The following is a 21964-nucleotide window of genomic DNA, read 5'->3' on the forward strand; positions in this document are numbered from 1 at the left end:
CTCCAGTATCTTGGTTCCAAAGCTTCACCTTGGAGTCATGTGAAGAGGTAGCAATCACAGGCACCAATGCCAACGTTCTTGGCAGAAAGACACAGGATGCAACTGTCTGGAAATGCCCCTTATACTCACATATTCTGTTTCTTGTCTGCCTTAGGTCCCACAACTGCAAAGTAATGATATGGACCAGCTTGTACATACACTTTCCTCTAGCTTCACACATGCTTCATTCACTACTGTCATCTTCCCAGCCTCCCATGATCCTCCTGTTTCTCCACTTACCTACTCACGAAGCTAATGAACATCTTCTCTTCATCCATCATACCCACCCACCCATCTACCTACCCGGTGATTTGCATCAACTATGTCCCAAACAACACTGGTTAAGAAGTGCCAGAAGGGCTGTTGCCTTTTTCATGATTAGGGGAGTAAAAGCTCCCAGGCCTGCAGCATGATGGAACAGTATGGAATTTCTTGCTTTCCACGACAACTCAAGAGCTGCCCTTATACCAGCTTCTTGGCATCTGTGGGTCCTGTGGGACCCTGCAGTTAGGAACACCTTCTCATAAACATATATAGGTGCAAATTAGTGAGACCCTGTCTCAAAATAAAAAATAAAAATAAAAAGGGCTGGGGATGTGGCTCAGTGGTTTAGCACCCCTGACATTTTGAGATAATGCCTAGAACGTATGGTAAGGGAAGTGACAGTCCCACCAGTTCCATTCATTGGTATAGATCAGGTCATACCTGGAGAATAATGTTCAGGGAGGAAAGCAAACTGAGCTGTGTACAAAAACAATGAAGTCACTGGAAACCATGAAATTCATTAGCCCGGAGATGAAATCCTACATCCAAAGCTTACAATCGGGCTGGGGATGTGGCTCAGTGGTAGAGCACTTGCCTAGTATGTGTGAGGCACTGGTTTGATTCTCAGCACCACATATAAATAAATAAAATAAAGGTACTGTGCCCATCTATAACTAAAAAAAAAAAAAAAAAAAAAAAAAAAAAATCATATAAAGAAAAGCTTGCAACATCCCAATCTGTCATTCAGTGGAGGTGTGACTATGTACAGCAGAATATTCTGCTGGCCAGGCCTCTATTCCCTCATCAGTAAAATGGGAATTATAACAGTACCTAAGTCACAGGGTTGTTTTAAGGATTAAGAAAGATAGTACATGGAATGTGCTCAGTCCAATGCCTGGTGTGTAAATAAATGGGAGCTGTAACTCTTCTATTTGAAAACTACATAATCTTTTTAACTGATACTCTACAGTGATGAACCTAAGATACTATGGAGGAATCTAGACAACCTATCCTGAAATTAACTGCATGGAAGGCACACGGGTAGGGATAGGGTGGGTCCTAGACCAATCTAGGAACTCCACATCTCCTAAAGAGCTTGAACTTCCTTTACCAAGGCCAAATGTACAATGGGAAGACATCTGGCTCTTCAAGCTGTCCCTCCCCAGATACTCTTGTGGAAGAAGCAACATTAGCAGGCTGGTTGGTTCTGTTTAGCGCCTCTCAATCTTGACTCTCATCCTGTTCCTTTTGTCTACTATCAATTTACAGAGGCTTAAGTTATTGGATAGTTCTTAAAAGAAGCCCCTGGAATTTAAAGAATCACTCACAGTTTGCACGTGAAATAGGTCTGAGCCAACAGCAGAGCCTGTTAGTTCAGCTAAAGTCATGAAGCCAGAGTCAGTAATTTGTTCATCGGTAACCAGATCCCTGGACCCCACACTGTCTCTTACTGTGGCTTCACAGCCTTCGCCTCCAAAGCCATTGCTGCAGGAGATACACTTGTGGCCATCCATGCTGACTTCGCAGTAGGTCTGAATGTGCTGCTTTGTGGGAAACATGTGAGCGACCTGCAGTCCCCGACTGTCCCACAGTCTGAAAGAAATTGAAGCAGAAAATGAGTTTAAAGTAAATGTGCCTGAAAAGACCTGTAATATCTCACTCACGTAAAGTCTTGGCTCTTTGCTACGTAGGCCAGTCAGAATGGAATGCCATGATTTACCTAAACGTAGCAACCTGAATCAGTGCCATCTCCATGATGCTAAAGTTGACAGGAAATAACCAAACTGAGTGATACCTGAGTTCTTTCTATTTTGAGATCAGTTAATAGGAATTTAGATCACACTTTAATTGTACAAGTCAACTTGTTAATTTTGTTCTTCAGGACACTGCTTTCAATAGACAAGAGGTTATTTCTATGCTTATAATTTTAATTTTTTAAAGGTACTTTTTATGATATAGAGAGCAGTCATCATTCCAGAATCAAATTAAAAGATTTAGAGGCCTTGACCCTGGATTCCATGGGAGTGTTTTGTTTTGCCTGATCTCACTGTTACCTCTTTATCTCATTCTTAACCGTTTTCTAAATAGAATCTCTTTTGAGAAAGTTTCTAGTTATGCACTCCAGTTTAAGAACTACTGTCTTCATTTGACTCCCCTGATGTAGTTTCTGACTCTGTTTCCCTAAGAAGGGCTTCAAATGAATGCTGGGGGACTGAGAACCCCAGCAGCCATGCAGGGTTAGCAAGTGGAGCTGGGTAGGCTAATGGGTGGGACGAGCAGATGGCTGATCCTAAGGTTAATCTGAAGCCATCACATAATAGGAGCCAGATGGGTCAGCTGCTCTCAAAACCATCACCTGTACCCAGATGATCCATGGGACCACATCAAAGCAGCCCAGCACCAGCGTGGGGCAGACAGGAGGAAGCCCCTGGAAAGGGCACACCGTGGGGAGAAGCAGAGTGGGAGCAAAGTGACATAAGCATGGGAGCCACAAACCTTCACCAGAAACACCTTCACCGCCACTCAGTAGCCCACCTGATGGTTTTATCTTCAGAGGACTGTAGTATATATGGTTCTCTGGGGACCCAGCACATGTGAGTGACCTGGAAACAGCAAAATTTTCAACACTTCTCCATACCAAGTCATTCTTCTGCTGTGATTCCTATAAATGGTGCTAAATATCATCTCTCTACCTCTTCTCAAGAATTCCAAACTAGTAAGTTTGATTTAGAGGGATTCAATGTTTTGAAGATACTCATCCATCAGGCTCTGACTGTATCTCCTTGGTTATCAGCAGTAATGGTGGAAGCTAGACCAGCTATGCCACCAGAAGCCTGTGGGCAGCCTAAGAGCAACTGAAAGCCAGCTAAGTGGTAGGGACCTGTTGGCAGTGGCAGCCAAGAGAGCAGCCCCTGTTCTGAGGCAGGACCAGGGAAACTCTGGTCTTCTATATCATGGGGTTCTGAAGAGTGACAGTTGTCCTTTTTATCCCTGCAGCTCCCTGCAGGCAGTATGGAGCAGTTGTCAAAACAACAGGGAAATGGGATTTTCACTACTTAAGTACAGCAAACATCCAGATATCCAGAGGGCAGCAGTAAGTACATCTCCCATGGACAACTGTTTACAAAATTAGAAAAGATGAACTTTGATGACCACTAAAGAAGCATCTGCCACATGGCAGGCACAATGACAGGCATTTCACATACATAGATTATCTCATTTAATCTTAACTATCAATATAATTCTCCTCATCTGATAAATGAAGACACTGAGACTCTAAGAGCTTAAGTAACTTGGTGTAGAACAACCAGGAAGTGAGGAAGTGACAGGCTCAGAGTGCAAAGCCAGGGCTGGGGACGTAGAAGGGGCAGAGTGCTTGCTAGCATATTCAAGGCCCTGGGTTTGATTCCCAGCACCACACACACACACACATACACAAACTGAAAAACAAATCCACACAAACAAATATTTAAAGTCAGGTATGACTGACCTCAAAGGCCATGGAATTCATATATCAGCCTGCCAGAAAACAAAAAGTCTTCAGAAACACAGTAAAGCTGGGCATGGTGGTGCATACTATAATCCCAGTGGCTCAAGAGGCTGAGGCAGGAGGATCACAAGTTCAAAGCCAGCCTCAGCAACTTAGCAAGGCCCTGAACAATTTAGTGATACCCTGTCTCAAAATAAAAAATAAAAAGGACTAGGGATATGGCTCAGTGGTTAAGTGCCCCTGGGTTCAATGCCCAGTACAAAAAAAAAAAAAAAAAAAGCAAATTACACATGGAACAAAAGGTGATGCTTATTTCTATGTATTATAGAAGGAAAAGAGGAGCCACCATATAGTACACACAGTACACAAACTGTGAGCTCTTGGTACACAGAACTGAGATCTTTGTCACTAATCACATTCCTAACAGTGTCTGGCCCACACAAGAAATGGATTAGTTATATATTGAAGGAATAGTTGAAGATACCATTTTAGATTCCAGCACAAACTAGTGGAATCTTTCTTGAGATCATCCAACTCAACAACCCTGAGAGGCCAAGGAAAGTTAGTAGGGGCTGCAATCAGGACCCAAGGTTCTGAGGCCTGGACTTGGGTCTCCTGATCTCTCTCCTGTTTCTCTTTCTCTCTGTTTCTCTCTCCTTTTTGGTGTTGGAGATTGAACCCAGGGCCTTGCTCATGCTGAGCATGTGCTCCACCAACAGTACTGAGCTGCTAGCAGGCCCTACCCTTGCCTCACCCCATGCTCCCTCTGCTGCCCTGTCCTGTACCAAGTCTAAATTCATACCAGGTTCCTGGAGACACAAGCTCTCTCCACACACTGTCCAGTTCCCACGTCCCACAGAAGCAGAGTGTTGTCCCGAGAGCCAGTGCACAGCTGTGACATGTCTTTGGAAGCAATGACAAGAAGATACCCATGAGACAGAACTTGCATAGGGGCCTGGGAAAGCACGAGGGTGTTGGGAAGAGATCTGTTTTGCTTTACCTGGACTCACGGCCAACCCAGTGACCACCATGGCATGGCCGGACAGCTGCTGCCTGGGCTGGGAGGAATCATGCAAGTCCCACATCAGGACCCTCCTGTCCCGAGAGGCACTGAAGAATTGGTCTGACTGGGGCATACAGGCTACCTGCCCAGAGAGGAAACAAAACCAGAAATCTACCTGGTGTGCTTACCAGACTGGATTCAAAATGGGGAAAAGATTGGTGTGCATAGCCCCCTCCCCATTCTCGAAGTTTAATACCTAAACTTGAAATCTGTGATTGGGAAGCATGGAGGCTTTCTCCATGATTCGCTAACTCTCTTCTCTTTGTGAAGCAGATTCTCTCCCATCCTTAAGGTGAACAGTTAAATACCTCACCTCTTCCATAAGGCCTCCCAGACCACTTTGCCTCCACAGCTCTCCCCCTTTGGGGTCTCCTGCAGAATGTCCTCTGTGTGGTCCCTCTGGCACTGTCAGCATCCCTCAATGGGCGCAGCGTACAGCTCCCTCCTACCCGTCTCAGGGATCACCTTGTGTTCGCTCCTATTTTATGTTGTAATGTCATTGATTGTATTTTGTTTTAAAGAGGGGTTTTAATTATATTTATTTTTAGTCACATAAAGATCCATTTATTTCTACTTTACCAAGTGACCAAAGAATTCTATTTGGAATTAATACTGGATCTTCTGATCTCTACTGAGATGATCAGAGAATCATATATATCAATTTCCTAATAGCAAACCATTTCTGCATTATTGGAATAAAGTTCAGTTAGTCATGGTATGCTATTTTTTAGTAAAATGTTAGATTCTATTTGTTAGTACTTCATTAAGGTTTTTTTATTTCAATATTTGTAACAGCCTATGAGGAGTTTACTCATGATCTGTTTCCCCATTCTTATTTAACAACAAACCTCTATATTGTCAGATATAGCAATGTACTCCTATCAGTGCAGATTTCCCAGCACACTTGAAGACATAGATAACCAATGACATGTAAGTAGAAGTGGGATTTATAGGAAACCCTTTAAAAGGGGCTGACAGACACAACCTTTGCTCTTGCCCTTTCTTTCCTCCTACTGCCTTGAGATCAGACATGAAAGGAGCAGCAGCAGTCGTATTGTGAATAGGACGTAATTTTGAAGAAGGAAGCTAAGTTCTTTTATTTATTTATTTATTGATTGATTGATTGATTTATATTGGTACTGGCGATTGAACCAAGGGGCACTTAACCACTAAGCCACATCCTCAGCCCTTTTTGTATTTTATTTGGAGACAGGATCTCAATGAGTTGCTTAGGGCCTCACTAAGTTGCTGAGGCTGGCTTTGAACTGGTGATCCTCCTGTTTCAGCCTCCCAAGCTGCTGGGATTATAGGTGTGCACTACCGCACCTGGCTGGAAGCTAAGCTCTTGTGATACAGATAAGAAATATAGAAGAAGCCAGATGCAGTGGTACACACACCTGTAGTCCCAAGTACTCAGAAGGCTGTGGCAGGAGGATCATGAATTCAAGGTCAGCCTCAGCAACACAAGCAATATAGTGAGAATCTGTCTCAAGAAAAGAAAAGAAACACAAAAGGAGTCTGACTCCATCATGACCATGAAACCACCATACCAAACTATGGCTATGTGTTTAAGGCACTGTTGTTTGGACTTTCTGTTATTTGAAGCTATGTCTAATTCTACCTAATGCAGGTATTCACTGGTCTGCAATTCCTCCTATATGCTTTGTAGGTTTTCCTACTGATGTTACAATAGCTTTGTAAAAAGAATTATGAAATTGTACCTTTTTTTCTATACCTCTAAACAGTTTAAACTGGATCAGATCTATGACTTCTTGTGAATTTGAAATGATTCTTTTAAAACCATCAAAACTCTTGTGACAGGTGATTCTGTTGATTCTTTTATCAATTCAAAGTGAGTCTCTATTTCATTTAGTGTTTTTCTGTTGCTTTGTTTTGTTTTTTGAGATGGGGTCCAAGTATGTTGCCCAGGCTGGCCTCACACTTTTGATCCTCCTGCCTCAGCCTCCTAAGTAGATGGAATTACAGGTATACACCATCATACCCAGATATTTAATGCTTTTTACTTTGCACACAACTTTGTTTGCTATTACTACCATGACTCCTGCATTTTTTGTGTTTGTATTTGCCTAATATATCTTTGCTCATTTTTTTTTTCCTGTTCTGATATCTTCCATGGTGTCTTTTACATTGTGATCAAATACACATAACATTAAACTTACCATTTTAAACAGTTTTAAGCATACAATTCATTCCATCAAGTACATTCACACTGTTGGGCAACCATAACCAAGATCTATCTCTACAACTTATTCATTGTCCCAAAATGAAACTCTATACCATTCTCCTCTCTCCCCTGGGCACCAATATTCTACTGCCTCTATGAATCTGACTGCTCTGAGGTCCCTGCCTCACAAGTGGAATCATAGTATTTGTCATTTCTGTCTTGCTCCTTTCACTACACATAATGTTTTCAAGTTCCCCCACATTGTAACATGTATCAGAATTTTTTTTTTTTTTTTGGTACCAGGGATTGAACCCAGTGGCACTTAACCACCAAGCCACATCCCTGCCCTTTTTATTTTTTTATTTTGAGACAGGGTCTCACTATGTTGCTTAGTCCTCACTAAGTTGCTGAGGCTGGCTTTAACTTGCAATCCTCCTGCCTTAGCCTCCTGAGCCACTGGGATTAGAGGTGTGCACCAGAGCACCTGGCAGAAGTTCATTCTTTTTAAGGTTGAATACTACTCCATTATACATTTCCATATTTTGTTCATCCATGTGTTTTTGGACAGCCATTTGGCTTACTTCCACCTTTGTCTTGCTCTGCTCTGCTTTTCCTGGAGCAGAGCCTCACAGCATCAAATGAAGCCTTTGTATTTTTCCTTAGGACTGAACAATCACTCTTAATATCTAGAGCTATTAGATATTCCTTTACTAAGTTCCAGATTTCCTTCATAATAATCATTTGACAATTACCTTGGTGATTTCACGTTCATGTCCTTTGAACCTTTTCACCACTTTTCCAGTTTTCCAATTATAGGCCACGACTGTCTGCAGAAAATCATTAAGAGCAGGTTAGTCATTCCATTTTCATTTAACTGAAACCCACCTTTACTTCACTTCCCTCCTAATTTCTCCATCAAGGGACTTGTTTCAAGCTCTAGGGTTTTATCCCGTGCCCTTCCTCATGTTCCCCTGCTTTGAATTTCTTTTCTTTCTTCTTGTTCATTCCCCTGTGTCTCCCCGAACAGGGCCATTCCTCTAAACCTTACTTATGGTTCAGGAAAACATTCCCCAAGGAGCATGAATTCACCTTGAGATTTTGGCTGTAGATTCTGAAGAATTCTGCAAGGGATTAGATTACTTTCTTCCTATTGTATTGCACTTTCTTAAAGTATCTTTTTAAAATTCACCATCTCAACCACTTCTAACTTTACAGTTAAGTACTGTTAAGTATATTCACATTATTATGAGACAGTCTACATTTTTTAATTTTAAAAACCCTCATAATCCCATCTGCCAAAGAGAATTGTTAAAATTTTCTTTCTACTGTTTCCAGGCATAAACTTTAATATATTATCATAAGCATTACCCACCCCAAACAGGGCTTGAAAAGCATTTTCTGAGTCCCCATGGTTCACTGCTAGAGAGCAAGGAGCACATGCTATAGTGGACCCAGCCCCTTTTCCATCTGACCTAATTAAATACCAGTTTCCTAAACTGCAAAATGGAGAAGATAATATTTACCCTGTTTAACACCCATGGGTGTGAGGGAAGATCATATAAATGAAACTTCATACATTTAAGATGATATAGATTTTAAAACAAAATGCTGTTGATTATTATAATATCTGATTTCACAGGTGTAAAATATGAAAATAAGTGCATGTTAGAACCAGTGAAATACAGTAAGCAAATGAAACTGAAAGATTTGAAAAGGCTATTGAACATGAGAGGCATTATTAGTATCATTTACTGCAAAAAGAACCAGCATTTTTGCTACCAACGTCCCAGCAGGGAGTGCGATGGCAGAGAGAAAAGCAATCAGACTCAAAGTGACAAGGGGAGAAAAGACAAAAACATACAAGGAAAGAATATGATGCACTCTGGGGTAGATTTGGCAAGAGAACCATAGAGAAAAAACTAGAATGTTCTTTTTGCTGACAACTCCTATTTCTGCTATAGCTGTAAAAGTGTGTTGGCTGGAATAGTAACACCTGCCACTTACAAAAATCATGTAGGTGATCAAGCATAGTGTTAAGAATCTTACTTATGGTCTCTCATTTAATCCTCGCAATCGTCCAGTGAGGTTGACATTATCTACATTTAACAGTTAAGGAAGCTGAAGCTCAGAAAATTTAGACTTACCCAAAGTAATAGAAGTGTCAAAGCAGGGATTTAAACCCAATCCTTTTTTCTTTTTCTTTCTTTTTTTTGGGTCCCAGGGGTTGAACCTAGAGCAGCTTAACCTTTGAGCCATATCCCCAACCCTTTTCTTCTTTTTTCTTTTGAGACTGGGTCTCACTGCTAAGTTGCTTAGGACCTTGCTATGTTGCTGAGGCTAGCCTCAAACTTGCAATCCTCCTGTCTCAGTCTCCCAAGTCACCAGGATTGCAATAACTTTAAGCCCACACAGTACACTAATCAGCCCAGCTGCCAGAAATGAAAACCTGGACTTTCTAAGTATCTTCTTTTTCCTGCAATGAGTTGTCTTCCTTGGAAATGCTGAAGACCTCACCTTATCTTTTCCTCCAGAGACACAAAGGTCTGAGTTCAGAGCAGCAACGACAGAGACAGCGTCCACATGAGCTGGGCTATACTCTTGAAAAGCTTTCGTTTGAATTCTCTCTTCTATAATTCCATCAGGCCTGCTAAAGAAAGAGTGGAAAATGAGAGGCCTAATGCCTGGGAGTGGGCAGGGGAGCAACAGTGTGAGTGACAGGAGCAATTCAGGCAGGGCTGAGGGGATAAAGGAAAAGGAGTAGAGAAAGGAAACTGCTGGCATTGCCTGAATACTATTTATTCTGAAAATGCTCAGAATGACTGAATGAGTGCAATCTTATAAAGGGGAATCCTGAGACCAGGAGTCTTTGCTTGAACTAGAAACAAATCCCAAAGGTTATTCTGCACCCCTTCCCTTAATGGGTGTAGATACTAGCTAATAGGCTATTTCTTAACCAAAAGAAAACAGACCAAACAGTTCAGGGAAGGTCACTACCTTATTCTCTTTCTTTAGTGAAGAGTTTTAATGGGGGCATGATAAACCTAAGGATCCCAAGTCAACCATGGTGGTGTATGCCTGTAATCCCAGCTACTAAGGAGGCTGAAGCAAGAGAATCAAATTTGAGGCTAGCCTCAGCAACTTAGTGAGACCCTGTCCCAGTGGTACAACACTTGTCTAATGTGTGTGAGGACCTCAGTTCAATACTCAGAGCTGCCAAAAACAAAAACAGAAACAAAAACCAGACCCTAGGGAGAACTGCTGTACCTGTATTTGTAAGTGCTGTGTTTGAGTTTGCTCTGCAGTTTCCCCATTACGACACAAAACCTACAGGAAGCCTGAAGAGGAGTGTGTTTCAGTTGGCATCTGAGTAGCAGCATCCCTTGTAGTTGATGGAAGCTGTATTCCCTGTTTAGTAAAAAGAAGAACGTGTACTGTTAAATTTTTTTTAGTTGTCCATGGGCCTTTATTTATATATTTATTTATATGTGGTGCTGAGAATCGAACCGAGGGCCTCACGTGTGCCAGGCAAGCGCTCTACCACCGAGCCACATCCCCAGCTCCATGTACTGTTAATTTTGTTAGGCACAACAACAGTAGCATGACTATGTTAAATTATTTAAAAACAAGAAGACTAATTGAATGCATGTGCTTTTCTTCTTTAACCTGCTTTACTCTTATGGGATTACAGGTGCCAATAAACCATTAGCAGAAAAAACAAAAGCAAAACTAACTTTTAAAAACACTAAGAATTATGTTTAAACTGATTTAAATAGTATGCAATGTGTACCAGTATTGCAACATTACATGGTACCCCATTAGCATGCACAATTTTGTTTTTATATATTAGTTTAGAAAAACATTAAGAAATTCCTCAACAGTTAAACATAAAATCGGCCTATAATCCAGCAATTTCACTCCAAGGAATTTAAAACAGGTGTTCAAACAAAAGTTGGTGCCCAATACTTACAGCAGTACTGTTCACTATAGCCAAGAAGTGAAAAAACTCATCAATGGGATGAGTGGATAAACAAAAAGTGGTCCATCCATATAATGAATATTATTCAGCCGTAGAAAGGAATGAAGCACAGACACATGCTACAGCAGGAGTGCGCCTTCAAAGTGTCGTGCAAAAAAGTCAGACACAAAAGACCTGCTGTATGATTCCATTTAGTGAAACGTGAACAGTGGGCAAATCTACAGCGACAGAAAGCAGATTAGTGGCTGCCAAGAGATGAGGTAAGGAGGGACTAACAGGTACAGTATCCTTTGGGGGTGACAAAAATGTGTGGAACTAGACTGTGATGGTGGCTGCACAACAGTGCCTGGGTACTAAATGTCACCAATGGTAAGTTTTATGTCATGTGCACTCCATCGCAATAACATAAATACTAAGCATGTAATTGAAAAAAAAATTTTAAACTACATTAGTGAAGCTTCTTGGTTATTCTAAAAAGTTATAACCCTTCTTGGGCTCAATTATTTTTAAATAATTGCACTGTGGCACTTAAATTGGCACACAACTATCACAAGGTTATCCTGCAATGAGATGCTATAGATGACACTAAGTGAGACAATATAATGACATAGACCAGCAGTTCTCAAAGTGTGATCTGGGGACCAAGGGGGATTCCTCATTCTTTAAGGGAGTCCAGGAGGTCCTCTTCCCTCCAACTGTCTCTGTGTGAGACATGACTTTCCCTTCCACCTTCAACCTAAACAATATATTGCAATAGATTGAGTGCAGACACAGATGAGAGAATCCAGTTGTCTTTGTTTAAGCCAAACTTGAAAGAGAGTTAAACAAAATTAAAACAATACCATTCTTTCCTACTAAATTCTTCTGGAAAGTTTATTTTCTATCCTAACATGTAATAGGTTTTTTTTTTTTTATTTTTAGAGTTTGGTTTTTGTTTTGCAGGGCTGGGGAATCATACCTGACATACTAGACAAGTACTCTAATTTTAAATTTATCATTTTAATGTCAATAAGAGGTTGGACAAGCAGGAACCTGAACGTAATCTATAACTTACATAAACAAAACTTCTTCATGGTCCTTGATAATTTTTAAGAGTGTAAAGGAGCTGAGCACGGTGGTACATGCCTGTAATCCTAGCAGCTCAGGAGGCTGAGGCAGGAGGCTCAAGAGTTCAAAGTGAATCTCCAACTTAGCAAGATCCTAAAGCAACTCAGCAAGACTCTGTCTATAATTAAAATATAATTAAGATATTAAAAAGGGCTGTGGATGTGGTTCAGAAGTTAAACATCACTGGGTTCAATCCCTGGTATCAAATAAATAAATGAATGAATAAAAAAATTAAAAAGAATGTAAAGGAGACTTGGAGGCTTGATGACAAAAGTTTGAGAACAACTGATCTAGAAATTAAATCATGTTAATATAGGATGACATATATTAGCCATAAAGAATAAAAGCAACAATTGTTTTCCAGATTTATTTACATGGTTTCTATCAACTAATAAGGACAGAACTAAAAAGAAAAAAGAATGAATTATGCAATAAAAGATGCCCATCCAGTCCTTCACTCAAGAAATACTCTCTAATCACCTAATTTATTGCATGCCCTGTACTATATGCTGGTGAAATAGAGGAGAGAGGGATATATATATACAGAGAGAGAGGGAGAGGGAGAGAGAAAGAAAGAGGAAAGAAGGGAGGGAGAGAGAGAGAGCCAAAGATGTGGCCAGCAAGAACACTTACTGGGACTGAAGGAATCTGATTCGGGGCTAATTGCAGCTGCTTCAGATTCCATGTCCTCTGTAACTATCTACCCCCTAAGATGCCAGAAGGCTGAGGGAAGTAAATTAGGCAGTGGGAATGCCCAGTGCCCATTTCTTCTAGAGTATGCTTGAAGAATAAGAGATGAGTTTCTTATGGGTACAATCAGCCTACTTCTAGGAAGAACAGGCTCCAGGGAGCAGCTAAAACTCACCAAGTTAAGAATTCTTGGGGCTGGGGCGTGGCTCAGAGGTAGAGTGTTTGCCTAGCATGTGTGAGGCACTTTTTTCAATTCTCAGCACCACATATAAATAAATGAATACAATAAAGGTCCATCAACAATATATATATATATATATGCACATATATATATATATATATAAATAATTTTTAAAAAAGAATTCTCATTCACACTATTACCATTAAAAAATTGGAGTTTTTCAGAAGAACTTCAACCTACATTTTGAGGAGTTGCCAGAACTGATCTCTTAGGAACAGGTAACCAGTACAGAAGCGCAATGCAGCGACAAGAACACAGCACGTGGCATCAAGAGCCCTGGACTTTGGCCCCAATGCTGCCTCATCTCACAATGTGTCCTTCAGTGGCTGCAGTCCTCACTCTTTGTCTCAGTCTCCTCATTTAAAATATCAGGACACTAGACCAAATGATTTTTAGTAGACAATGAGCTCCATAAGAAGAAGGGCTCTGCTGGGTGTGGTGGCGCATGCCTGTAATCCCAGGGGCCTGGGAGGCTGAGGCAGGAGGACTGTGAGTTCAAAGTCAGCCTCAGCAACTTAGGGAGGCTCCAAGCAACTTGGCAAGACCCTGTCTCTAAATTAAAGACTTGGGATGTGCCTCAGTGGTTAAGCACTCCTGGGTTCAATTCCTGGTACAAAAGGAGGAGGAGGAAGAAGAAGAAGAAGAAAGAAGGAAGAAGAAGGAGGAGGAGGAGGAGCAGGAGGAGGAGGGGCAGGAGGAGGGGGATGAGGAGCAGGAGGGGGAGGAGGAGGAGGGGGAAGGGGAGGAAGAGGCGGAGGAGGAAGAAGAAGAAGAAAGAAGGAAGAAGAAGAGGAAGAAGGAGGAGGAGGAGGAGGGGGAGGAGGAGGGGGAGGAGGAGGAGGAGGAGGAGGAGGAGGAGGAGGAGGAGGAGGAGGAGGAGGAGCTCTGATTATTCATCTCTGTACCCCAAGAGGCCCTTTTAGTTCAGACATTCTAGGATTCTACATGATAGATCACAAGATGTGATTTAAAACAATTCCAGGAGAGTTTCCAAAAAGCTTGGAATGTTGTATTGTTGATAGATAGAGGGAGCAGGGATTCCTGTCTGCCAGCCTAACCCATTTTTCAACATTGTCATCCAGCTAAAAAGACATGCCACCCATAGATCTAGGTCATGGGAAATTGCAGGTGCTATAAATGGACTGGCTGTGCTTAAATCTGATTGGATTCTTAGCTGGTATCCCCAGAGAGCCATACTCCCCAAGTGAAGAGTATTCATGGGACATTCTAAGGGAAAAAGATAATTTTTAGGACTACTTACCCCCAAACCAAAAGGATCTTCCTGGTGAGTTGCCATTTTTAATTATATGTAATGTTTATCCTTTGGAAAATAATTCAGGCAGCCACTTCCTAATCTCTGTAAAGATGCTTGAGTTAATCTCTTCTCTAAGCATCTCTTTGCACTGAAAAGAGATTTATAAAGTAAATAAAGACCTGTTTAATTAAAAATATTGCTAAGTGTCATTTTGTCTTACAAAGAAAGGAATAACTTCAAAATTCAAATAAGGCTCACATTTCCACCAATGGGGGAAAGTATAACATAATGTCAATTATACTTCTATTTTTAAATATGCAAAATAGAATATATCTAATTATATCATTAAACATTTTTATTTTACTCATAGTATAGTTCATTGAAAACCTTCAGAGTTGACTATTCACTTTCAAAGTTCACTGCTTTTGGGCTGAGGGTATGGCTCAGTTGGTAGAGTGTTTGCCTCACAAGCAAAAGGCCCTGGGTTCAAATGCCCAGCACTGAAAAAAAAAGTTCACAGCTTTTATAAAAAGAAAAATTTCTCTTGTTTTAAATAAGTATAGGGGCGGGAGAGAGAAGTGCTGAGGAATGATATTGATTAAACTGTGTGTATGTATTGTGTGTATGTAAGAATAGGTAACAATAAATCCCATTGTTATAATGCACCAATAAAAATGTGGAAAAAATTTATTAAATTAAAAAATAAATAAGTATGAACCACAAAACCTGAGATGGAAGAGCTTTTTGAAATCACCACATATAAATCCTTTAGAGACCTGGAGAAAGCAAAAACATTATTTGCTTAAAATTATAACCAAGCTGAATATGGTGGCACCTGCCTATAATTCCAGTGTCTCAGGCTGCGGCAGAAGGATCAAAAGTTCAAGGTTAGACTGGCAACTTATAAGGATTCTATCTCAAAATTTTAAAAAATTTAAATAAAAAGGGCTGGGGTATGGCTCTGTGGTAGAGCACCACTGGGTTTAATCCCCAGTACTGCAAAAAGAATTATAATCAGATAATCTTTTGACTTCTACCCCAGAATGTCCATTATAAACAACTACACAGAAGAATTTTACTGCAGTTTAACTCTAAGAGTTCAAGTGCACTCCAAAAAAACTTTTTTTCAGTACTGGGTACAGACCCAACAGGCGTACCCTGAGCTACACCCTCACTCATTTTAGAAGAATTGTTTTGAGACAGAGTCATGATAAGTTGCAAGGCTGACCTTGAATTTTTGATCCTCCTGCCTCAATCTCCCAGGTAACTGGGGTCATGGGGGTATACCACCAGCCTAGTTAAATACATTCTAAGTATTGATTGACAATGTAGTTTATTTTGAGAATTAAGAGAAGTACAGAATAGTCAGAATAACATTTGGTTAAATGCCTTAGTTATCAGAATTAGACAGGATTAGGCCTGAATTATAATTCTTCCTAGGTGTTAGGCAAATCACTGAACCTAAGTCTCAACTTCCTATGTGCTGTGGGGGTAATAACTCTATCCCTGTCTTCTGGAAGGGTTAAAAATAGCACTTAAGATGTGTCAGGAAACTCTCCATGTATCACATATTTATTAATTCACTTAATAAACATATCTCTGAAATAGTTACTATAGACATTCTGCAGATGAGAAAAGTAAGACACAGAGATGTTAATAACTTGCTCTTGTTTACATTGTAAGTTGCAGAGTTGAAACTCCAATCCAAGCAGTCTGATTCTACATGCCCTGCTCTTGATCAGCATACTACACTGCACCTCTACAAAACCTATGCATAAAAAGCCTCCAGTTCAACCTGCCAAACTGTTAAAAATAAGGTATGTTTACTAAAATAATTGCCCCATCAGCGATTTCACTCGCGTTAATATTGTTCATAGTACATGTATATTAAACATATCCAACATACACGGCGATCACATACAAACTGATATGTGAGTCTGGAGGATACTAAACTGAAGCCAATTATGTCCCCTGACCAGAGTGATGGATCACAATAAGAATTATGTTATATAGAGAGTATGGGATAGGAAGGACAGTGGAATGAATCAGACATCATTACCCCATGTACATATATAACTGTATGAATGATGGGATTCTGCATCGTGTATAACCAGAGGAATGAGAAATTATACTCCATTATATATGATGTATCAAAATGCATTCTACTGTCATGTATAGCTAATTAATACAAAAAAGTAAAAGAATTGAGTTATATAGCAAGGCAATTTGAACTCTTGAGAATAGGCCAGGAGGGGTGATGCAAGTCTGTAATTCCAGTTACTAGGGAAGTTGAGGCAGGAGGCTCAGTTTGTGGTTGGCCTGAACAACTCAGTAAGACCCTGTCCCAAAAATAAAAAATAAAAAGATCTGGGGATATAGCTCAGTGGTACAGCATACCTGGGTTCAATTTCCAGTACAGAAAAAAAAAAAAAAATCTCAAGAACAAAGTATATGTACTTGGTTAATATCTATGTTGTTATTCATTATGAATAGACTGAACTAAAAAATGAAAATGATATCAGGTTATTTTCCAATGTTTATATTACAAATATGTAACATACAAGAGAGGAGGTTTAATGTCTTGTTTTTGATGGTGCTGGTGATTGAACCCAGGGCCTCAGACTTGCTAAGCAAGTGCTCTACCACTGAGCCACACCCTTATTCCCAAATTTTTTTCTTTCTTGTGGTACTGGGGACTGGGGATGAACCGGGGTCATCAGCCTGCCTGTTAGGTAAGTGCTCTACCACAGAGGTAAACCCCCAGCCTAAGAGGAGGCTTAATGTCTTGTTAATTTTTGTTATGTGTGCTTTGAGCATAGCCTGGGAGAATGGATGCAAGGCAAATCATCTGTTGAATAAATGAATGGCATATGAAAAGGAAGCATCATATGGGTGGGAAGCTTTTTAAGGACCCAATATAAAGACTCTTTTAAAATGGCCAGTAACAACACACTGCTTAACAACACATTCCTCAAGGGACAGTCACCCTGCCTCATTCCAGATTTCAGCTCACAATGGACAGAGGGACTAAATTCCATTATGGCTCTGATGTCCCTTTTGGTCCTAGGTGAAACCAGGACTAAATCTGGACTCCAGAACCTATTTCTGTCACAAATCTATTTTATAAAGACCTTGAGATACATAGTGACCACTCTAAACAACACAGAGGATTTTTTTTAACTCTCTGGTACAGTATTCTTAAATATATTTCACTATATATACAGCTGTTATATTCTACCATGAAACTGGGACCCAGAAGGTTATGACTTGCTAAAGTTCATAGGGGCAGAGCTGGGTGAACTGGAACTTATTTCCTTGTAATTTCCGGGTCACTGAACAACGTAAATAATAATTTCTTTTTTTTTTTTTTTTTTTGCGGTGCTGGGGATCAAACCCAGGGCCTTGTGCTTGCGAGGCGAGCACTCTACCAACTGAGCTATCTCCCCAGTCCAATGATAATTTCTTATCCTCCTTCTCTTCCCAAATCTTCCTCTGCACACATCTAACCTACACTCTGGGAGGCCAAGGGATACTTTTATTTTTCTTTTTGGTACTGGGAATTGAACCCAGGGCCTCGTCCATGCTAGTCGAGCACTCTTGCTGAGCTACAAATCCCACCCTAAGACCAAGGCATCTGAACCAATGTTCACACAGAAACGAAACGACAGGTAGAAATAGGTAGGTGGTCTGGTTCGAGCCTCAAATGGTATAGACAAGGAAAACCGTGGCCTAGAGTCACACAGGCCTAGAGCCAGTACCAGGTCAGAACTCCGAAGGCTGGGGACAACCTGTGCAGTTTTTCTTTTCTGGCTCTTCGGACCACAAACACTCCTCTCCCTGTCCATTATGCGAACCGTTAAAGCTTATTTTGAAGCGTACGTGGGCGGGAAAGAGTCCCTCAAGAGGGAAACCTTACCCACCCAGTCCAACGCAGACCCTCAGAAACCCCCTCTCCGCTCGGGCCAGGTGGGGGGCTGCGACACAGAAAGCGCGAGGACTCCCACCTCGGGTTCCATACCCACCCGTGGCTGGTCGCGCGGACGCCAAGGCCCGCGGAGCCGCGGAGCCGCGGAGCCGCGGAGCCGCGGAGCCGCGGAGCATCGACAGAGCATCCGCAGCCTCCACTGCCCCCGGCTCCTCCGCCCCTAGCAACGAGGCGCGCGTCGCTAGGGTGGGAGTCCCGGCGAAAAGCCTCCGGGCGTCTTCCGCAGAATAGGAACCTAGGTTCCGCTCGCCGGAAGTCTCCTGAGCCGAACCAAGAGCTCTTTGCCTTGTTTCCTTTTTTTTTTTTTTTTTTTTTTTTTAATTCCCTCACATTTTTAAAATTGGTGCATTATAGTTGTAGATAATGATGAGATTTATTCTTACATATCCGTACCTGCACACGGTATAGCATTATCATTTGGCCAGCATCACTCCCCAGCGCTCCCCCACTCTCACCCCCGCCTCCCATGCCTTGGTCCTCTTTACTGATCTCCCTTCGATTTTCATGAGATCTGTTTCCACCTTTCTTTTCCTCTTTCCTCTCTTCTTCCGCATTTGAAAACATAATGTCCCTTGACCTTCTGAGTTTGCCTTATTTCGCTTAACAGAATGGTCTCTGGTTTCATCCATTTCCCCGCAAATGACATGATTCCATTTTGTTCTTTATGTAACAATGCCTTGATGAGATCCAGAGAAGAGGGATGTGCCCGAGACTGTGTTGCCTAAAGAATCTATATAATCGCCCTCCTACTTGGGAGGCAGGAGGATCACAAGTTAGAGGCCAGCCTCAGCAATTTAGCAAGACCCGGTCTCAAAATAAAACAGAAAGGGATGGGGACATGTAGCTCAGTGGTAGAGTGCTTGCCCTCTGTGCCAGGCCATGGATTTGATTCCTAGTACTGCAGAAAACAAACCTATATATTCAAAGGAAAGTAGCACCTCTGTAATAACCACGGAGAAAGCACTTAATAAATATTATTTTTAAAATTATTATTTGCCCAGAAAAAAGGTGTTGTCCTGTTTCTTGGGAGTTTTCCCTGATTCCTCCTTTCAACACTTCCCAAGCACCCTACCCCCTCCATTATTGTCTTTGTTTCATTTTATTTACTTATTTTTTGTAGTGCTGAAATTGAACCCAAGGTTCAATGTAACTCAGTAGTAGAGTGCTTGCCTAGCATGCACAAGGCCCTGGGTTCTACCTCCAGAACCACACATATGCACACAATACACACACACACACACACACACACACACACACACACAGGAATATACATATACGTATATATGTACTTTCATGTGTGTGTACATACATGTTCTTGGCTCTCTAAATGCCTGAATTGGTTGCTCTCTCCTGGACTTGCCAGGTTTGGTACTGTTCCTCCTATAAAGCAAGCTGGACCTAAAAGCCCTCTGGAGACAACATCTGGGCTCATCTGGTTTGGTCTAACGAGAGTAGAAAGGACTCCCACCTTGGGAGCCAGGACTTTGCCACATGGGACCCATGTGCTCTCAGTTTGTCTGAATTGACATGCTGCCAAGTCATTTTAAAACAGTAGCAGTTGAAGCTGGTTTTCTGTGAAAAGGTCACAGGAGGAAAAGAAGCCACATTGTTGATAGCCTTATTGCTACTCTGATGAAATGCCTCCCATCCTGGCTACATAGATACCGGATTAGAACGGGCACAGGACTCCACTAAGCAGGCAGGGAGGCTGTGTCTGCCATTGAGGAGCAGACCCGAGGGAGGGGAGAGGCAGGGGAAGGATAGTTTTTCCAAAAGATTTTCTGGATGTTCACTTGAAAGCAAAACCTTGGACTGGGGGTTAGCTCAGTGGTAGAGAGCTTGCCCAGCATGCTCAAGGCCCTGGGCGCTCAATCCCCAGCATCAAAAAACAAACAAACAAACAAACAAAACCCAAATGTTGTACACAAGCAAGTGAAAGGGCAGGGTATGAAGTAGGATTGTCACAGCAGAAGCTCCAAACCTCAGTTCTTGTGTTCCAATGAAAGAAATGTAAAGTCAGACACCAAAAGTCGTGCAAGAGAACTTTATTATAAGCAAAAGTAAAATAAAGCTCAAGCAAAAAACATTTTCTAATCCCTGGCTCAGGAGGATGAGGCAGGATAGCAAATTCAAAGCCAGCCTCAGCAACTTAGCAAGGCCCTAAATAACTCAGCGAAACCCTGTCACAAAATAAAATATTTTTTTAAAAAAAGGGGCTGGGGATGTGGCTCAGTGGTTAAGTGCCCCCTGGGTTCAATACCTGGTACAAAAAAAAAAGCACTCTAGAGGGAGGGAGAGTTGGTTGTCTATGAGCAGAAAACGACAAAAGAAACAATATTGCTTCCAAATTTATTACTGTTGGACGTTTGCCCTGAGAACTGGGGTCCACCTCTGTCCTTTTCACCTACCAGGTGTTCAACTGCTTCAGGGCATCCAGTGGTGGAGTTTTTGGTCCACGTTGGTCCTCTCTGGCGCTGTCACGGTGGCCAGCCTCTTCAGGGGGGCTTCATCTGCAAGTCAATCCTATGCTAATGTGGGTATTGGGTTCAGTGACTGGTCAGAATTTACCTTAGTGCACCTGCACTACTGAGAAACCTGTCTCCTGAGATACATGGAGACACTCAGGGCCATGAAGCCCAGCTTTACACCAATCTCAGTAGACCTGTTAAGAGTTACTTCCATTAATCCTTCTTTCTTGACATATTTCTTTAATTGGCTCCCTTTGTTTCTATGTGTTCATTCTCAAGGTTTACGCACTTGGTATTTTTCTACAAGTTATCTGACTATCCGTTTGCCCTAAAAGTAATTTAAAGACAACTTAAAGAAAACCTATGACCTTGCCATGCATTTCACTGCTATTGCTAATTACTATCTAATAGGATGTGCACATAATCCCTTTTTTATAAGCATAATTATGCTTCTGCCATAGGGGTTAATAAATGCTTTATTCTAATGTGAAGATCTATAAACATACTTGAAGCAGGTTTTTGCACCATGTAAAATGTATGAGGATCATTGGTGAAACAGGAGCAGAGTTAAGAGCATTTTTTAGTATTAAAAACTCAGAGAAGGGGCTGGGGTTGTGGCTCAGTGGTAAAGCGCTTGCCTAGCATGTGTGAGGCACTGGGTTCAATTCTCAGCAACTCATATAAATAATAAATAAATAAAATAAAATAAAATAAAGGTAATGTGTCCATCTACAACTAAAAAAAACAAAACAAAACAAAACAAAAAACTTGGGGAAGGAAGATGTAAGTTGTTTACGTTGTACCTAAGTTGCCTATTGGATTATACCAAGGAAGCAGGGAGAAGTGTTTGTACTTCCAGACTGTTTTGTGTTCTGAGCAGGATGCTGTGGTCCCTGGGGGATCATGATGGGATTTGAGTTAAGGATTTAGGGTTTTAAATTGATTTTGTTTTTTAGGGCTGGGGATCAAACCCAGGGGCTCACATGTGCTAGGCTGGTATTCTATCACTGAGCTACTCTCTGAGCCCTGAATTAAGGTTTTAACATATTGGCCTATAGTTTGTTAACTGATTAACTTCTCCCATCTCTCCTCCCCTGTTGCCTCTAATCCTTGTAATTAGATTTAGGACATCCTGGAATTTTTTTCTCTTATCATATATGATTTTTTTCATACCTCTTATCAGTACTGACATTATATTACA

At 41.3% G+C, this 21964-nt stretch overlaps 1 protein-coding gene and 1 long non-coding RNA gene across 4 annotated transcripts in view; one reads left to right on the forward strand and one right to left on the reverse strand.

The window, feature by feature from the left end:
- Positions 1-904, forward strand: part of LOC306645788 — a 20034-nt gene extending 19130 nt beyond the window's left edge. Inside the window, exon 4 of the long non-coding RNA XR_013759725.1 lies at positions 155-904. This is a non-coding gene — a long non-coding RNA (uncharacterized lncRNA). The remainder of the gene's footprint in view (positions 1-154) is intronic.
- Positions 1-18385, reverse strand: part of WDR31 (WD repeat domain 31) — a 21191-nt gene extending 2806 nt beyond the window's left edge. Inside the window, exons 1-10 of one of the 3 annotated variants that reach the window (XM_079113867.1) lie at positions 18333-18385; positions 14317-14458; positions 10306-10446; positions 9556-9685; positions 7794-7868; positions 4794-4938; positions 4596-4696; positions 2839-2906; positions 1755-1896; positions 1-163 (exon numbers count right to left, since the gene is read on the reverse strand). In XM_079113867.1, coding sequence (XP_078969993.1) covers positions 1-163; positions 1755-1896; positions 2839-2906; positions 4596-4696; positions 4794-4938; positions 7794-7868; positions 9556-9685; positions 10306-10418 — 937 coding nt within the window. In that variant the 5' untranslated portion in view covers positions 10419-10446; positions 14317-14458; positions 18333-18385. Of the gene's footprint in view, positions 164-1754; positions 1897-2838; positions 2907-4595; positions 4697-4793; positions 4939-7793; positions 7869-9555; positions 9689-10305; positions 10447-14316; positions 14459-18332 lie in introns of all 3 variants that reach the window. The other 2 variants (XM_079113866.1, XM_079113868.1) reach the window with 2 other exon arrangements.
- Between the last annotated feature and the right edge of the window lie 3579 nt (positions 18386-21964).

Source organism: Sciurus vulgaris, assembly GCF_902686455.1.
Source record: "Sciurus vulgaris genome assembly, chromosome: 15".
Classification (NCBI taxonomy): Eukaryota; Metazoa; Chordata; class Mammalia; order Rodentia; family Sciuridae; genus Sciurus; species Sciurus vulgaris.